The 14,411-nt window shown below is 41.6% G+C and overlaps 1 protein-coding gene across 2 annotated transcripts; it reads left to right on the top strand.

The window, feature by feature from the left end:
• The first annotated feature begins 146 nt into the window (after positions 1–146).
• Positions 147–14,233, top strand: cdan1 (codanin 1). Of its 2 annotated transcripts, XM_022199282.2 has the most exons (28): positions 147–283; positions 782–1,482; positions 1,573–1,773; positions 2,423–2,613; positions 2,817–2,933; positions 3,034–3,112; positions 3,234–3,354; positions 3,523–3,632; positions 3,904–3,993; positions 4,089–4,164; positions 4,320–4,525; positions 4,755–4,887; positions 4,978–5,121; positions 5,309–5,475; positions 6,247–6,328; positions 6,483–6,572; positions 6,661–6,715; positions 7,550–7,686; positions 7,781–7,884; positions 9,280–9,429; positions 9,534–9,597; positions 9,745–9,823; positions 10,516–10,748; positions 10,984–11,091; positions 11,191–11,254; positions 11,430–11,641; positions 13,219–13,326; positions 13,438–14,233. In XM_022199282.2, the coding sequence occupies exons 1-28, from the start codon at positions 206–208 to the stop codon at positions 13,558–13,560; spliced, it is 4,023 nt and encodes a 1,340-aa protein (XP_022054974.1). In that variant the 5' UTR covers positions 147–205; the 3' UTR covers positions 13,561–14,233. The 2 variants fall into 2 exon arrangements, with proteins under 2 accessions (XP_022054974.1, XP_022054966.1); XM_022199274.2 differs by having other exon boundaries at positions 13,219–14,233.
• Positions 14,234–14,411: the final 178 nt, after the last annotated feature.

Raw genomic sequence — 14,411 nt, 5'->3', positions numbered from 1 at the left:
ATGTATGATATGTATTTAGTTTCAAGAGGCATTAATGAAAGAAACATACATGCAGCAGCTCCCTCATGTTTTGATTTTAGCCTCAACCCTTCAGACACTGACCAGCTGCACACGTGGTTGGGACACGTCACTCGCATTGCGCCTGCGCACTCGCTGACCCCGCCCCCTCCCTCTCAGTCCTTCAGCCGCGCAGCATCGGGCAAGAATGGCGGCTCTTTTGGAATCTCTTCTGTCGCAGAAAGTGGACCTTAAAAAGGTTGTCGACTGGCTAAAGAATGCTGAGGTAGGTCCGAAACGATAAAGGTTTGTATTAAAACAACATTTCCTACAGTTCTGCCCCTCTGTACCGAGTTTCATAAGATGACACATCTCGGAACAGATTGTAAACAAAACTTTTAGCTGCTGAGCTAGCGAGCCACGTTAGCTGACGATCGGATGGACTCCAGACGAGACGCAACGTTTCCAGCTTACTTCCCATTCAAGAGAAAATTATGCATTCAGTCCGATCGTAGCTTACCATCACTGCATGTCGCTGTTATTATTTACTTATATCAAAAAGCAGTTGTGTAGTTTGATAGATGTTAGCCAGTGCATTGTTAGCTCGCTCAAGTACCTGTTTTCTGCAGGAAAGTCCTGCGTCTGTCCAGTGAAACATTCATTGACCTCATTACTCGTAATCTTGAGTGCATCGTTGATTTAATAGCGTCGAGCTAATTACGCTTTATAACTGATGCATTTGTCACAGTCCATTTTACAACAGGATTGTCTCTCTTTTCAACAGGAGGGTGAAACACTATCGTTTAGTGAATCAGGGGTGACGGTTCACAAGCAGGAATTTGTCCCTTTTCTTTTAAATTTCTTGAGAGAGCAAAGCAGTCAAGCCCTCACCCATGGCCCTGCCACGCCTGCCAAGACCCCCAGTCGTCCCAGGCCTGCTCCACAGACTCAAGGCTTGTTTAACAAAAGGGGCTGCAGGTCTGCCGGTGGTCAGGTTGGTTCTCGGAGTGCCAGCCGGGTCCAGCTGTTTTCAACATCCCTGTCGCCTGGAACTGAGTATGATGCCGCCAGTCAGTCAGGATCCCACTGTCTGAGTGGGGTCAGCGCCTTCAGCAGCCCCTCCTTTTCCACAACATGGAGCCCGGCGTCCAGGCCTTCAGGCTCTGAGCGCCGACCTGGTCAGAGGATCAGCCTGGGGGACTACATGGTTTCTCCCCCTGACCTCCAGCACAGCCCCAACTTCCAGTCACAGAAGAGCCGCAAGAAGAGTGGCCAGCACAGCATGGCAGTGGGGGGACAAGGAAAACACGGTGGAGGGCGTGGGGGACATCACAGTGAAGAGACTGGGGGTAGAAAATCAGTGAGAGGAGGAGGAGGAGGGTACGGGAGAAACTTTGAGCAGATTTCACCTCCTTCTGTGAATCAGCTTAATTTCAACAACTTAGAAGACTTCCCTCCTGTTGGGTCGTCACCCTTTTCCCCCACGTGAGTTCACACAAATCTCAGATACATTGATTGAACATTAATTTTATCATCTTGTTTTTGAATTGTCTGACAGCTTCTGTTATCTTTCAGGGCATCCAAGCCGACTAGAAGAATAAATCCAACACCAGTCAGTACGGAGCGGCCACACTCTAAACCAAAGACCTGCTTCACATCCACACCATTCAGTAAACTCACTAGTCCACCGTCAGGAGTAGAGGCACTTGAGAGCTCGATGACCGTGGGCAGTCCTCTGAGCCTGCAGGAAGAGAGAGAATTACTCAAAAGGGAGAAGTAAGTGCAAGTGCAGAATTAGTCCACTCAGGCTGTTAGTCACATCGTGGAAAAAATAGATTTGTTTTACTTTGTTTTACTTTGCCAGTCTTGAATGCTTGCGATTTTTGAGACTCGACAGTACAGATTTTTTTGTGTCCTGCTTTATTCTTCAGGGATTGATGTAGTGTAAAACAGACATTGTAATTAATAGTAAATACATTGTTTTATTTATTTGTAGAGTTTAAGATTACAGTGACAACACACATTAATGGACATTTCTGCAGATTTTTTTTTCATTTTCAGCTGTAGTCAGTGGGATGATGAGAGACAAAAGACACAAACTGAGGAAGCAATACAGCACAAGCACACTATATAACAGCACAAGAGAACACAGACAACAATGCATATGTACAAGACAGCTGGCGTTGGTTATCTTAACTTTTAAAATATATCCACACGCTTCATTGAGTTTTTAACCAAGATTTTATTTTAATTTCAAATGCATGGTCTGTGTTACAGTCTTTATTAGAAGTTTGCACACCGTTCCTTCTGCACATCGATTTGATAGTGGTCAGAATACATTTATGTTACAGTCGGTGACCTTTTTTTTGCTGCTGCTGAGTCACTTACTTCACCTCATTGCATCTTTGCTGTTTCATGTTTTCAGGACAAAACGTGCCCAGCAGGTCGGCTCTCCTCTGCCATCCACTCTGGAGCCTTGTACCCCAACCAAGACAGGCCCTAGGACGGGATCTAAAGTAACACCAGACTTGCAGACAACTTGTCCAGAACCATCCAAAGTGACTTTCTCCTTGGATCTGGATCTCTTGGCAGAGTTGTACTGCACCTGCATTTCAGGTAAATGACCACAAGGTGGTGTCAATGAGCTACACAGTGAAATTGCTGAGAAACTAATGTTGACGAAGCACTTGCAGACAATTAAGCAGAACAAGGTGAACCAAAAGAAACAGACGAAATGAAGTCAAGTATAGAACTTGAAGCCTGCCATCATGTTAATAAGTCTTTGTAAAAAATGTGAAAATGTTTGTTATGTTTCGCAGAAAACCTCGTGCCAAACATTTTCCTGGAGCTTTTCTTTGTGATGCAGTTGTTAACGTCTCAGTCGCCTCACACGCGTGACGATGAAGAACAGGAAAGTTTGTGTGCCGCAAATTCAGGTGTGCAAATTTTTCTGACTTTTAGCTCCATTAATTCAAAATATTAGAAACTTGTTCCTATAATTTAACCTGAGGCTTGTTTTTTGTTTTCCACTTGCAGATGTTCTAGAAAAATGTTACCTAAGGCAAGTACACAACTGCGTGTACTTTGCGGTGAAGGTTCTGGAGAATCAGTTTCAGTGAGTGTGCTTATTTTCACAATTTTTCACAGATCTCTTCAGTTCATAACAGGAATATATTAGCTCAAATGCTCCACTCTCGTGCATACTTTTCTACCTGTGTCTTCTTGGCATTTGTCAGGTTGGTGGCTCATTTGGACAAGTGTACGTTGCGTCTGCTGGCAGAGAATGAACGGGTGGCATCTTTCTCACCAGATCTCAGGGACCGTCTCACTCAGGCCCAAGACAGAAGCACAGCAAAGGTATCGCTGTGTTGTCAAGCTGCTGTATAAATGCCTATACTTATTGTTATTTAATGCATTTAAACATCTGAACCAATAGTTCATGCTGTTTTAGCATAGTACCAACTGTAACACGCTTGTATCTTAAATATGTTTTTGTGTCTGACCTTTTCTTGTTACCTCTTCCAGCTGTCTCCTTCGGGGTCCACGTTCATCCACTCAGTCCCGTTCCAGCCTGCTACCGACAACCGGTCCAACTTTGGTAGCGATAAGGCCTTCCACACTTTTAAAAAACAGAGGTACATCACCTCTTTTTTAGCCTTTTTTGCAAAACTGCAACCTTTCAAAGTGCAAGAAGACCGTTTAACATTTGAAACAGTTTGATATACCACTGCAGATTTATCCTTAAGAGGAGTGAGACCAGCATGGGTGGATAATTTTCAAACAAAAGTATAAAACTAGATGCAGACTAGACTCTGATCTCATATCTTTGATGTGTGGGCGAGTAGAAACCACTAAGTTCATTTGATCAGTTATGCTTGTATTTAACATTTCTTGCCCTTCTCTCAGAGACATTTTCTACGAGGTGCTGCGAGAATGGGAGGACTTCCACAAGGAACCAGGGTGGAATTTTGATGCAGCTCTTGGAAATAGGATCAGGCAAGTCCAAATAGTTAATTACTCCAGCTTCTTCATTTTTTAGCTTTGAATCATTTCTGTCTAATGGAATATTGAATTTCTGTCATCTATTTTAGAGGAATGATGGGTCAGCTGACCTCTGCTGGGAACCATTCTCATTTTGCCCGTCTGTTCCTGAAGCAGCTTGTTCAGGTAGACTGGCAGCTCACAAGTTGACAATGCTTTTTAATAGTGGTTTACCTTAGCAGCTTCTTGACATTTTCTTCCTTTTACTTGACCTTTCTACTTTAAACAAAAATGTGGAACACACTCGGCACAATGTGAGTTTAAATCTCCCGTTTCTTTAGATGTGTAAAGGCACCCGTGTGAACAGCTCGCCTGGGGATACTCCTGATGCTGACCTGCTCGGCATGCTGGGAGCTGACAGTTTGGGCCGTCTGAAGCGTCTTGAAGAGCGTCTAATTCAGCCTCATGGAGTTGCTGGTCCCTGCCCTCCTCCGTCCTTTCCTGGTCACCAAGAGTTCTTCAGGGACTTCTTGCAGGCAGCTAGCTGGTTAGTCCAAATATCTGAAGTAAATACCGACATTTAAAACCGACAATCAGCATGTAAGCATTTATTTTTGCGGTGCTTGATCTGATAAGCAAGTTCGAGTCCAGGTTCATGGAAAATGTTAGAGTATGAACATATATTTAGAAAATTTCCTCTGCAGTTTCACGTCTAATTCTCTAAAATCTCCTTCGGTATATACTCTTATCTGCTGTCTCTCTGTGATCTGTTGCAGCTGTCAGCTGAGCCAACACCTGCAGGACAGTTTGTGTCAGCAGCTTCTCCAGCTGGATGAAGTGTCCATCCTGAGCCCTCCTGCTTCCGTTGGGGAGGGAGAAGAGGAAGAAGATGGAGACATGGAGCAGCAGGTATACTGTCCGAGCGCTACTTTAACAGCCAGTTATTTTTCAAACTTTGTCGACAGAACCAAATTACAATTTTTCGGGTCTTTCTGTCAGGATGAGAAGCAGCGGTTCTCCTCGGTGTTGCTCCTCGCTCGTCTTCTGGCAAAATTCCTGGGATTAATCTCCTTTCTGCCTTACCAAACATCTGAGAAACCATCCAGAGAAATACAGGAGACTGCTATAGCCCTGCGCAGCAAGGTAAGACAAAAAAATGATTACACACCAATTACTCACTCCTGTTTTGGTAAAAGCAAAGATTTACTTACCTCCAGATGTGTGTTTTATCTTTGTTAGGAAACTGTGTGATGTTTCTTCTTCCTGTCCAGCTGTGGTGCAGATATAAACACAGATTTGACACCAGGTTTTCATTCTCTTGGCCCCACAGAGCGTTCCAGTGCTGGATGTGTGCGCCGTGTTGAGTAATAGTGTGAGGAGGAGGCGCACCATCCTCACTGTTCCCTGGCTGGTGGAGTTTCTCTCCATGCTGGACTTCGTCGGCCCTCGGCTTCTCTGCTACAGAACAGCTTTGGGCACGCTGCTTCTCCTGTATAGGTTTGTCTCCATTTCTGTTTAATTATTCCATCAATGCTTTAAGTGATAGCCCCTGTAAAAGGCCCAAATAAACACGCTTTTTGGTGGAATGACAGTTTAAATGGACGTCTGCTGTTAGGAAAAGTACAGGGGAAACCAGTGAAATCTTATTTTTTATCTATTTTACAGTACTCTCCTGAAAAATCACAAATATCAGAAAAAAAAAAATCACAGAACATCATCTCTAAAAGTCAGTGAAGCTGCAGTTTACATTCATGTCTGTCGATTCACATGATACAAAGAGTGAATGCTTTAAGGGAATTTAATAGTTTGGCCCCCAAGATCAGTGTCACATAATCACTGTCAAACCAAATGTGAGGTATTGCTGCAGTCTTTCCTTGTGTTCTCAGTTATGGCATTGATTCATGTCCAGAAAAGTGTTTTTGCAGACCGTCATGGTGATGTAGATCTTTGAAATGTTGGATATAAAATGTCATCTTTTTATCCTATAAGACATTTGTGTGAATTTTTGATCATAATTAGTGTAAAAAATCTTGACCTATGCCCCAGTATTTATTTTGGAAGCTCACATGCTGGTGTCTAGTCAAGATATAAAGAGCAAACGCTTTCACATGAATGGGATGGACAGATTTATGGAAGCTGTCGCTAGCATGGAGGCGTAAAAACTGAAGTCTGAAATATGAGTGCAAACAGTCACAGACTTTTTTTGTGGGGGGATCTTGTTTAACTTCTTGGACAGTTTAGCTCAGTATGCCTTTTCTTTGCCTGTAGGAGAATGCTGTTGGGCCGATGTGAAGAAATCTGTTACCTGAACAAGCTGCTGATGGTGTCTGTGTTAGGGTGGCTCTTCCAGGTGAGACGTGGCTCATACACATTATTTGTATTCGTTCCTATTGATTCACATAATGTGCTTCCAAAACCTACAGAGATCACTTTTGTGTTGCCTGAAAATCCTACTCATTTTTACATGACACGTTATTACACTTGATCTGTTTGAACTTGTGTAGATCCCAGTGATCCCTGAGGACATTTTCTTCACCAGTGAGTTTACTGAGGTGGCCCAAATAGAGGACAGCAACTCAACTACTGCAGGACTTGTACGTTAAATATCGATTTTGTTTTGTCTTTGTCCATAAAACTGTTGTTGCTTGTTTTATGTGGAGGTTTTTGCTTGTTTATTTTTAGGACTGTATTCCTCTGGTGGACCAGCAGCTTCTCTATACATGCTGTCCATTTCTTGGTGAGTAAATCTTGTACGTCCTCTCAGGGATAAAGGTTGTATTTTTTTTTTTAATACACAGCACATACATGAATCATTTACTTTTTTGTACATACTTTATATACATATTGCCTACATATTGTCTTATCAAAACAAAAGCGAGAAAAAAAAATTATAATAAATACATACATAAATAAATAATAATAAAAACCTAAGGAGATAATTTAACAATAACAATAGCAATAATAATAGTAATAACAAAATAAATGAATAAATAAATAAAAAAGTAAATGGATAAATAATTAAAAAATGGATACATAATTAGAAATAAAACAGTTTAAAACAATATATTAAAAAAACTAAGAAATTACAATGACTAGAAAATAGCAGTAATTGCAGTAATGATACAAAAGCTTGCTGTCTCATATGCACTTTCCTTTGTAATTTCTCTTGCAAACAATATCTTATTGTAAGGTGATAACAGCGATGACAGGAGCAACAGCATCACAAATTATATCTGCAACTTAAGTCTAGATAGATTACTACCGACATGCATGGTACTGATTAAACTGGTTTGATTACTGAACCGAAACAACAAAATACAGCCATGGCCATAAGTTTGGACACAGCATGACTTATGTCTGTTTTGATGTCTATTACAGAACATAAGTATATTGTAAGTGACAATTTTGTGGTATTTTCTAAGATTCACAAGCGTCATGGTACTTGTGTCCAAACTTATGGCCATGGCTGTAGAACCTGATGAGTGGGGTTAAGAACATGGGCAGGTTGTATTTTTTTAATATCCGAGCTTAATTGCATTTGGTCAACATCATCTTGTTTATTTCCATTCAGGTGAGTTTCGTAAACTCCTCGCCGCCTTTGTGTCTGGAAGCACAGCCAAGAGTGGAGGAATTCTCCGCAAGATTACTCCCACTTCAGCTGAGCTCAAGGATACGCAAGCTGTGAACAGATCTCAGCAGAAACTACAGGTGAGTCAACAAGTGATGTTTTAAATAGAAATTTGAAATGGCGCTGAATTGCCAGCTTATGAGTCTTTAAACCGATCTTTTTATAATGTTCCAGATGGATCTCGAGCAAGCCTTCTTTCACAACCAGCCCCCGTCGTTGCGTCGCACTGTGGAGTTTGTAGCCGAGAGGGTCGGATCCAACGCCGTCAAGCATATGAAGTTAGTATCACAGAGCTGTGGCCCGGTCGGGTCTCATAACGGCACATAAGCAGTCGCGAATATGCAGATTTTCAAGTCATCGATTTGCAAATTGAGTGCAACTTTCACCTCGTTTTATTTTACTGTGGCCAGCGTCCCAACAAATTGCGTCTTAAAATTGGAAAGGACTTTGTGAATAGAAGGTAATCAGCCCGTGACTTTGGTTGGTTGCTTACCTAAGAGGTTAAAGATTGTTCAGCAGCTCAGCTTTACCAGCATTTACATGGTGGCCGGTGGGATTTCACTGTGTTTTATTGTCAGGTGCATGAAGCCAACAGTTAAGTCATCAAAACTAAATTTAAAATGATGTGTGTGATTTTTATTTATTTAAAAATCTTATGTAGAAGTGTATTTTTTATGTGGGAATTTTCAGTCGAGCCAAGAATCAGACTTTTACGCATATTTAATCTTAATTTTCCCAATGAAACTTAAGGTCACACATGATTATTCTTCATGTTTTTGCAGTTTGTTTCTCAGCTTATAGTGTAATTTCTGTGATTTTATGATAATAATTTGCCTTTAACACCCACTGGTGGGGGCTTAAATCACTGGATACACATGATATTTTTTCTTCACTTAAATCTCTATTTAATATTAAAAACACCAAACAACGTCAGGAACTTAGACACAGTCCATTTGTATTTTTTGTTCTCTCAATATGTGTCAGTTTTTTAAGTGAGAAGGTATCTTTTAAGCATTAGTCTTTCGTTGGTGGGTCTACTTTTCCCCGCTACTGCTACTCACAGTTAGCCTAGCCGCGCTAGAAAACCCACGGCAACGAATTTAATTCTCTGCCAGGGTGGGTCTAGTTACCCTCCATAAGGCTCGAGGCTGGATTCTCCTAAAACTGGCCGGACCAATCACCATGAAGTGTAGAGTCAGAAGACGGGCGTAACGAAGTGACGACAGAGGCGCGACGATTCTGACAGAAACAACCGGCGCACCATAAACAGTTATCTTTCGACTCGGCTTTGGCCACAGCCCTTAAAGATTTGAAGCTAAAATTCAACTTGAAAGATAAACAAAGGACGGCACTGAAGTGTTTCATTGAGAAGAAAGACGTATTTGGACTTATGCCGACGGGATATGGCACATCCTTAATATACCAGTTGGCTCCGCTGGTTGGGAAGCTAATGGGACTTAGCCACAATCCGCCGGCGCTCTAGGAACTCTGTCAGCCTATTCGTTGCGCTGATTGGTTGTATACCTATCCAATTGCTGCAGAGTGATTTGAAAGACAACCTTTTAGCCCGCCTCCCTCCCTGTCGAGCTTCCCTAGACCCTTGTGCCTTCAGAACATGGGTCTAGCGCGGCTAGGCTAACTCACAGTATCTTTTCTGTGGGAATTTCCAACAGAGCCACGTTAGTGAGCGAGTTGGTGGAGAAAGGGGAGAAGATGCTGAGAGATGGACTGAAGTCGCCAAACACAAATCCTTCAAAACTCAACGATGCCATATGCGCTCAGCTGTGCGAGGCAGGCTTGGAGGCCTTGTCGAGAGCCACCAGGTACAGCTTGTTCTACACCTATCCCGCTGCTTTTGTCTGAAATCCAACGATTTAATAGGATATTAGGCACCGTTTTCAATTATGCAAATCTCTCTTCTATGCAGATTTTGCTGTGAAAAGAGCCCCGAAGCCATACGAACACTGCTTCCTGATGAGACCTCCCCTCCTGTAAGTTCAAGAATAAAGACTTTTAGTGTCAAAAATTAGCTGAAAATATGCTGAGCTACCCAAGTAGAGCAGATTTTTTTGAGCAAGATAGGGAAAAAAAAGCCCTGAATAAATGTTTCTGAAATGAGCGTCTGACTTTCTTTGCAGGTCCTGACCACGTCGGAAAACATCACCACACGTCTCGCAACAGAAAAAGCCTGCAGCTGGCTTTCTGCCAACATTACAGGTAGCTAGCCGAAGCGCCACACCGGTGGTTATGCATATTTTACCTTGTTAAATGCAAATCCTTGACACTCTACATTCCTTCTTACCATTCTCCAGTGCAGCCCACGGTGTTATGAATTAGTTTTTCCTGCCTTCGCTTCCATCCAGTCTCTTTTTCAGCGCGATGGTTAAAAATGAAACTTTCCTAAGATTTGCAAGCAATAAGAAGTTCTCCATGTTTACGTATTTGCTTTCCGTGAATTTCGCCTATAATTTAAAACCAGACATGCTGTAATGATTACAGTGGTGAATTCAGCTTGTCAGGCAACTTTTATGTGGTAAGGCACACGTTCAGCTTTTTTTTTTTTCCCTCTGACTTTGATACCTGCGGTCTCTTTTTCCAAATTTAATTTGCACTAATTTATTGTAAAGTAATACGAGTCCAGGGATTGCTGTGGCCTGCTGAATGAAGCTCCTAACTTCATAATCAGGCTGTGTTTTTGCAGGGCCTTTTGTGGTGGACTGATTAAACTGTGACTTTGCTCTCTAAACCTGAGGAGCCACGTCACTGAAATATTTAAAAACATTGATCCTTTAATGGACTGAACCGTAATGAACTCAATCATCTCCGTGCTGATGCAGGGAAACCGGTGCCGTGATTAAAAGCTCCCCGAGGACGCCGTCTTGAATTTGCATTCTGTTCTCATTGTTAAGCGCTCGTGAGGCGAGAGTGGAAGAGCAGGTATGATCGTGTGATGAAGGCTCTCGGCAGCCCGGTGGCTCCAGACTCTGCTGACGTGGACCGAGCCGTGGTTGAACTGGTCACTCAGGAACAGTCGACTACTCCCAAGAGGAAACAAGGAAGCGAGAGCGAGAGAGTGACGTCCTGCCCTCCACACTGTAACCACAACGCTTCACGGCCCTCTGACGTCCTTATTGAGATGAAGGTGCACCGGATTTTTTATAATTTATCAGTGATTTATGCTCTTTAGCTGCTTCAACTGTGGTGAAGTTCACAGTTTAAATTTTGATTAAAAGGAAATTTCCCGTTTATGAGATTTAGTGTTTATTGTCTCAACTGTTATATCATCAGTTTGCTCGACCCAAATGCTGGAAATGAAATCCAAAGAATCACTAAAATGAAAGTGAGTAAAAGCTAACAGAATTTAGGTTTTCATGTAGGAGTTGCTGAGCATCGCTGTAGGCCCCAGGACTGATGAGGAACTGCCGACTGTCTCTGAACTCCAAACTCTGCTGCAGAGAGTGGGAGGAACGCTGGCCTGCAGAAAAGTAAACAAGACATACAAGTGTAGCAAAACAACACTTTGCTGGGTTTGCAGATTTTTGCCAGCATTGATCGCTCTCTTTTCCTTTTATGTCTTCTTTTAGTTCTTGACTGTGTTGTCAGAGCAGATGCTTTGGAACTTGACTGTCTTACTGGCCTGCAAACTGGGTAAGAGATTATTAAGCTTTTTATTACATCAAGATAAGCATTATGATGCACTGTGTGCCAAATCTTGTTATTTTGATGTGTTTTAATTCCCATAAATGCTTCATTAATAATCCCCGTTTGCTCAAATGCAAACACTGAAATACCAGATGTGAGAGCTGGTTGTGTTCCTGTCCAGTGTCTGCAGAGCTGCCGGTGCTGCCTCCGTCAGGGTGCAGCAGGCGTGGTGGGGTTGCTGTGGGTCCTGATTCGGGGTCAGAGCTTCGTGTCACAGCACTGCTGGAGCAGCTCGCTGAGCTGTGGCAGAAGGACTGCTGCTCCTCCGCCCCCCTCCACCTGCTCTTCACCCCCACCACCGTCACCGCTGTGCTGAAGGCCAGCGACACCGAGGTACCGCTGCTGCTGTGACTGATGCAGACGTGTTAATGATGCTGCTGGTGAATCACATTCCTCACTGCGTGCTGGGCATGGACCTCTAAACACCCTGAAGGCATTGTAGATCAAGGCTTTAACCCTCCTGTTCTCTTTGTTTACTGGCACCAGAAATATTGTTGCCTTGTCTGAAAAAAATCCAAAAATTCAACAAAAAAAATCCCCAAATTTCTGAAAATTTGCAAAACCTTCAGGAAGAAAATGCCAATAATTCTATAAAAGTTTCCCTTAAACAGATTATTTAAAAAAAAAATGTTTAAAAAATGAAGAAATTGGCAAGAAAATTCTTGTAAATGTTTTCCAAAAATGAGTAAACAACTTCCAAAAACAAATCCTAAAAATATCTGAAGTGATTACATATATATCAGTAAAACTTCTAATATTTTCTTTACGAACATTCACAAAAAATCAACCAAAATCCAGCAAAAATTGCTGGATTTTGGTTGATTTTTTTGTGAATGTTGCCTTAAAGGACAGCCTGCAGTTCAGCTGAAATAGAATTTATTAGGTATTTTTTACAGAATGTTCTCAGTGCTGACAGGTTATTTCTCTTGCACATGTTTAAATGAAACATGTAGAATAAAGATATTTTGATGGAAATATCGCAATTTTAAGCTTAGTTCAGCTTAATTTTGAAACTGAAGGTCACACGTGATTAGTTCAAGGACCATCGGAAAGTTGAAAATCCAAAGATTCTTTGTATTTTTGCAGTTTATTGCTTGGTTTATAGCGTAATTTGGGCGATTTTATGATAATGATTTGCCTTTGAAACCTACTGGTGGGGGAGATAATGCAGCAGGTGTGCACATGATATTTTTTGTTCAATCTTTATTTATTATTGGTAACAATAACATAAGTCTCAATATATGGGCCAGTTTGGGAAAGATGCTATTTAGCCATTTTCCTTTACATTGGTGGTTCCAATCTGCCCAGTTCCTTATAAAAGCTTTTATTTTGTGTTACTCTCAGTATTTAACTACGGTAAATGTCTGCTGACTCGTGTTACACTTGCTTTTGTGAAATGACTAAGATTATCATGATATTTCCAGAAGACATGTGAGTAATCCACATCATATGATGCACTCGCTCCAGTGCACGTGACATTTTACTCTTTGAAAACTACACAAAACATTTGAAATTTAGTTTTTGTATACAAATCTTAGTATATGTAAGTGGAGTTCTTGTCACACTCTGAAAATAATCTGTCATATTTATGGTATGTTTGTGCTGGAATCAATTGAAACTTTTTCTCCAGGATCTGTACATTTTCCTCTTCTGTATCGCTTGATTTATTTCCCAAAGAAAATATTTGACTTTTTTTTTTTTAAAAAGTGAGCACAGAAAAAGAACGGAGAAACCAAAGACACAAAGTTCCCTGTTCTAAATTGATCCTTTTGACCTCCATTATGTCCAATTTTTTGTTGTTTGCTGTTTTTGCTCAGTTCTTTTCAGCCCAGATTCAATTGATTTGTTCTGCAAAAGTTGCCTGACATGATAGTCTTTAACCTTTTTGTAATCCATTCCTGTGGTTTTAGAGGAAGAACTACTTGTTCCTGGTTAGAAAGCTGGTCGACAGAGGAGTATTGAGCGAGGAAGAGGTCATATCTCATTGGAAGAAGCTAACTGATCTGGCCCTGCCGGCGGTGAGGGTTCACCGCGTTCCTGTCATCATTTATTCCTGTGGAATTATTTCGTCGACTAGCGATTTGACCTCTTTGATCTCCGCCTTTTCTCACTTTGTCCTCTCATTTCAGGAGCTGATAGAGAATTTTCAGCTGCAGTCGGCGAGCGTGGAACCCTCCTTGCCTCTGGCCGAGCTGCAGAGCCACATGGACATGCTGCAGGTTTCTCATCAGACAGTAGAGGGAGCAACATGACAACAATAATTCCCGCAACTTTTGTGTGTTCATCTGTCAGCCTGTTGTCCTCGAGGGAGACAATTCTGGGTGACGTCTTGCTGTTGTCCGTTATCCGGTGGCTTTTTTTTCTGCACCACCCTATCAAAGCAGGTTCACAGTCAGCCTTTGCAAGCATCAGACTTTTGTTTTCCACCTCTGAGGCAAGATTTCATGACTCCCTCTGCTCTTACAAAGGTGCAAAGGAGAAGCAGAAAGCCCTGTCAGTACCACATCAACTTTCACCTTACATCCAGGGGAATCGTCCTGCAAGCAAGGCTGGTTAGATGGTTGTGTCTTAAGGAGAAAGCTCAGCATCAAGATGGGAAGTATTTTGCATTTAAAAGACTTAATATGCACGTTTCAGAATGTGACACATGAAATTTACAAGACACAGCTTATGACAAACAGACTGAAAATACCACTTTGTTAATTTTTAGGCCCCCAAGTGAGAAATCGGTGTCTTTATTTCAATATTGCACTTTCACACACTGCCTTTGACCGCTTAACTAGTGACTGCATGTTTATTTCATGAATGCCAGAGTGCATTTGTGATTTGTTTTTGTTCATATTGAACAAGCGCATTTAGACTTGAATCATTTTTATTTTGTCGCAATGTTGAAATTATAAATAATAAAGAAGTATTCAGGTTTAAGAGTTTCTTGTGTGTTGTTTTTTGTGTGTATTGTGGTCAAAATGATAAAAAAAAATCTGATCGTTATAAATCTGTAATGCTGTAAAGGTTTAAAAGGGTGGAATTTAAATAACGGACATGCAAAAAAAAAAAAAAAAGATTTAAATATGGAAGAGAGGGAGGAGTACCCAGCAGCATC

The sequence above is a fragment of the Acanthochromis polyacanthus genome, chromosome 1 (genome assembly GCF_021347895.1).
Source record: "Acanthochromis polyacanthus isolate Apoly-LR-REF ecotype Palm Island chromosome 1, KAUST_Apoly_ChrSc, whole genome shotgun sequence".
In the NCBI taxonomy this organism is placed as follows: domain Eukaryota; kingdom Metazoa; phylum Chordata; class Actinopteri; family Pomacentridae; genus Acanthochromis; species Acanthochromis polyacanthus.
This window is presented reverse-complemented; position numbering and strand designations above follow the sequence as displayed.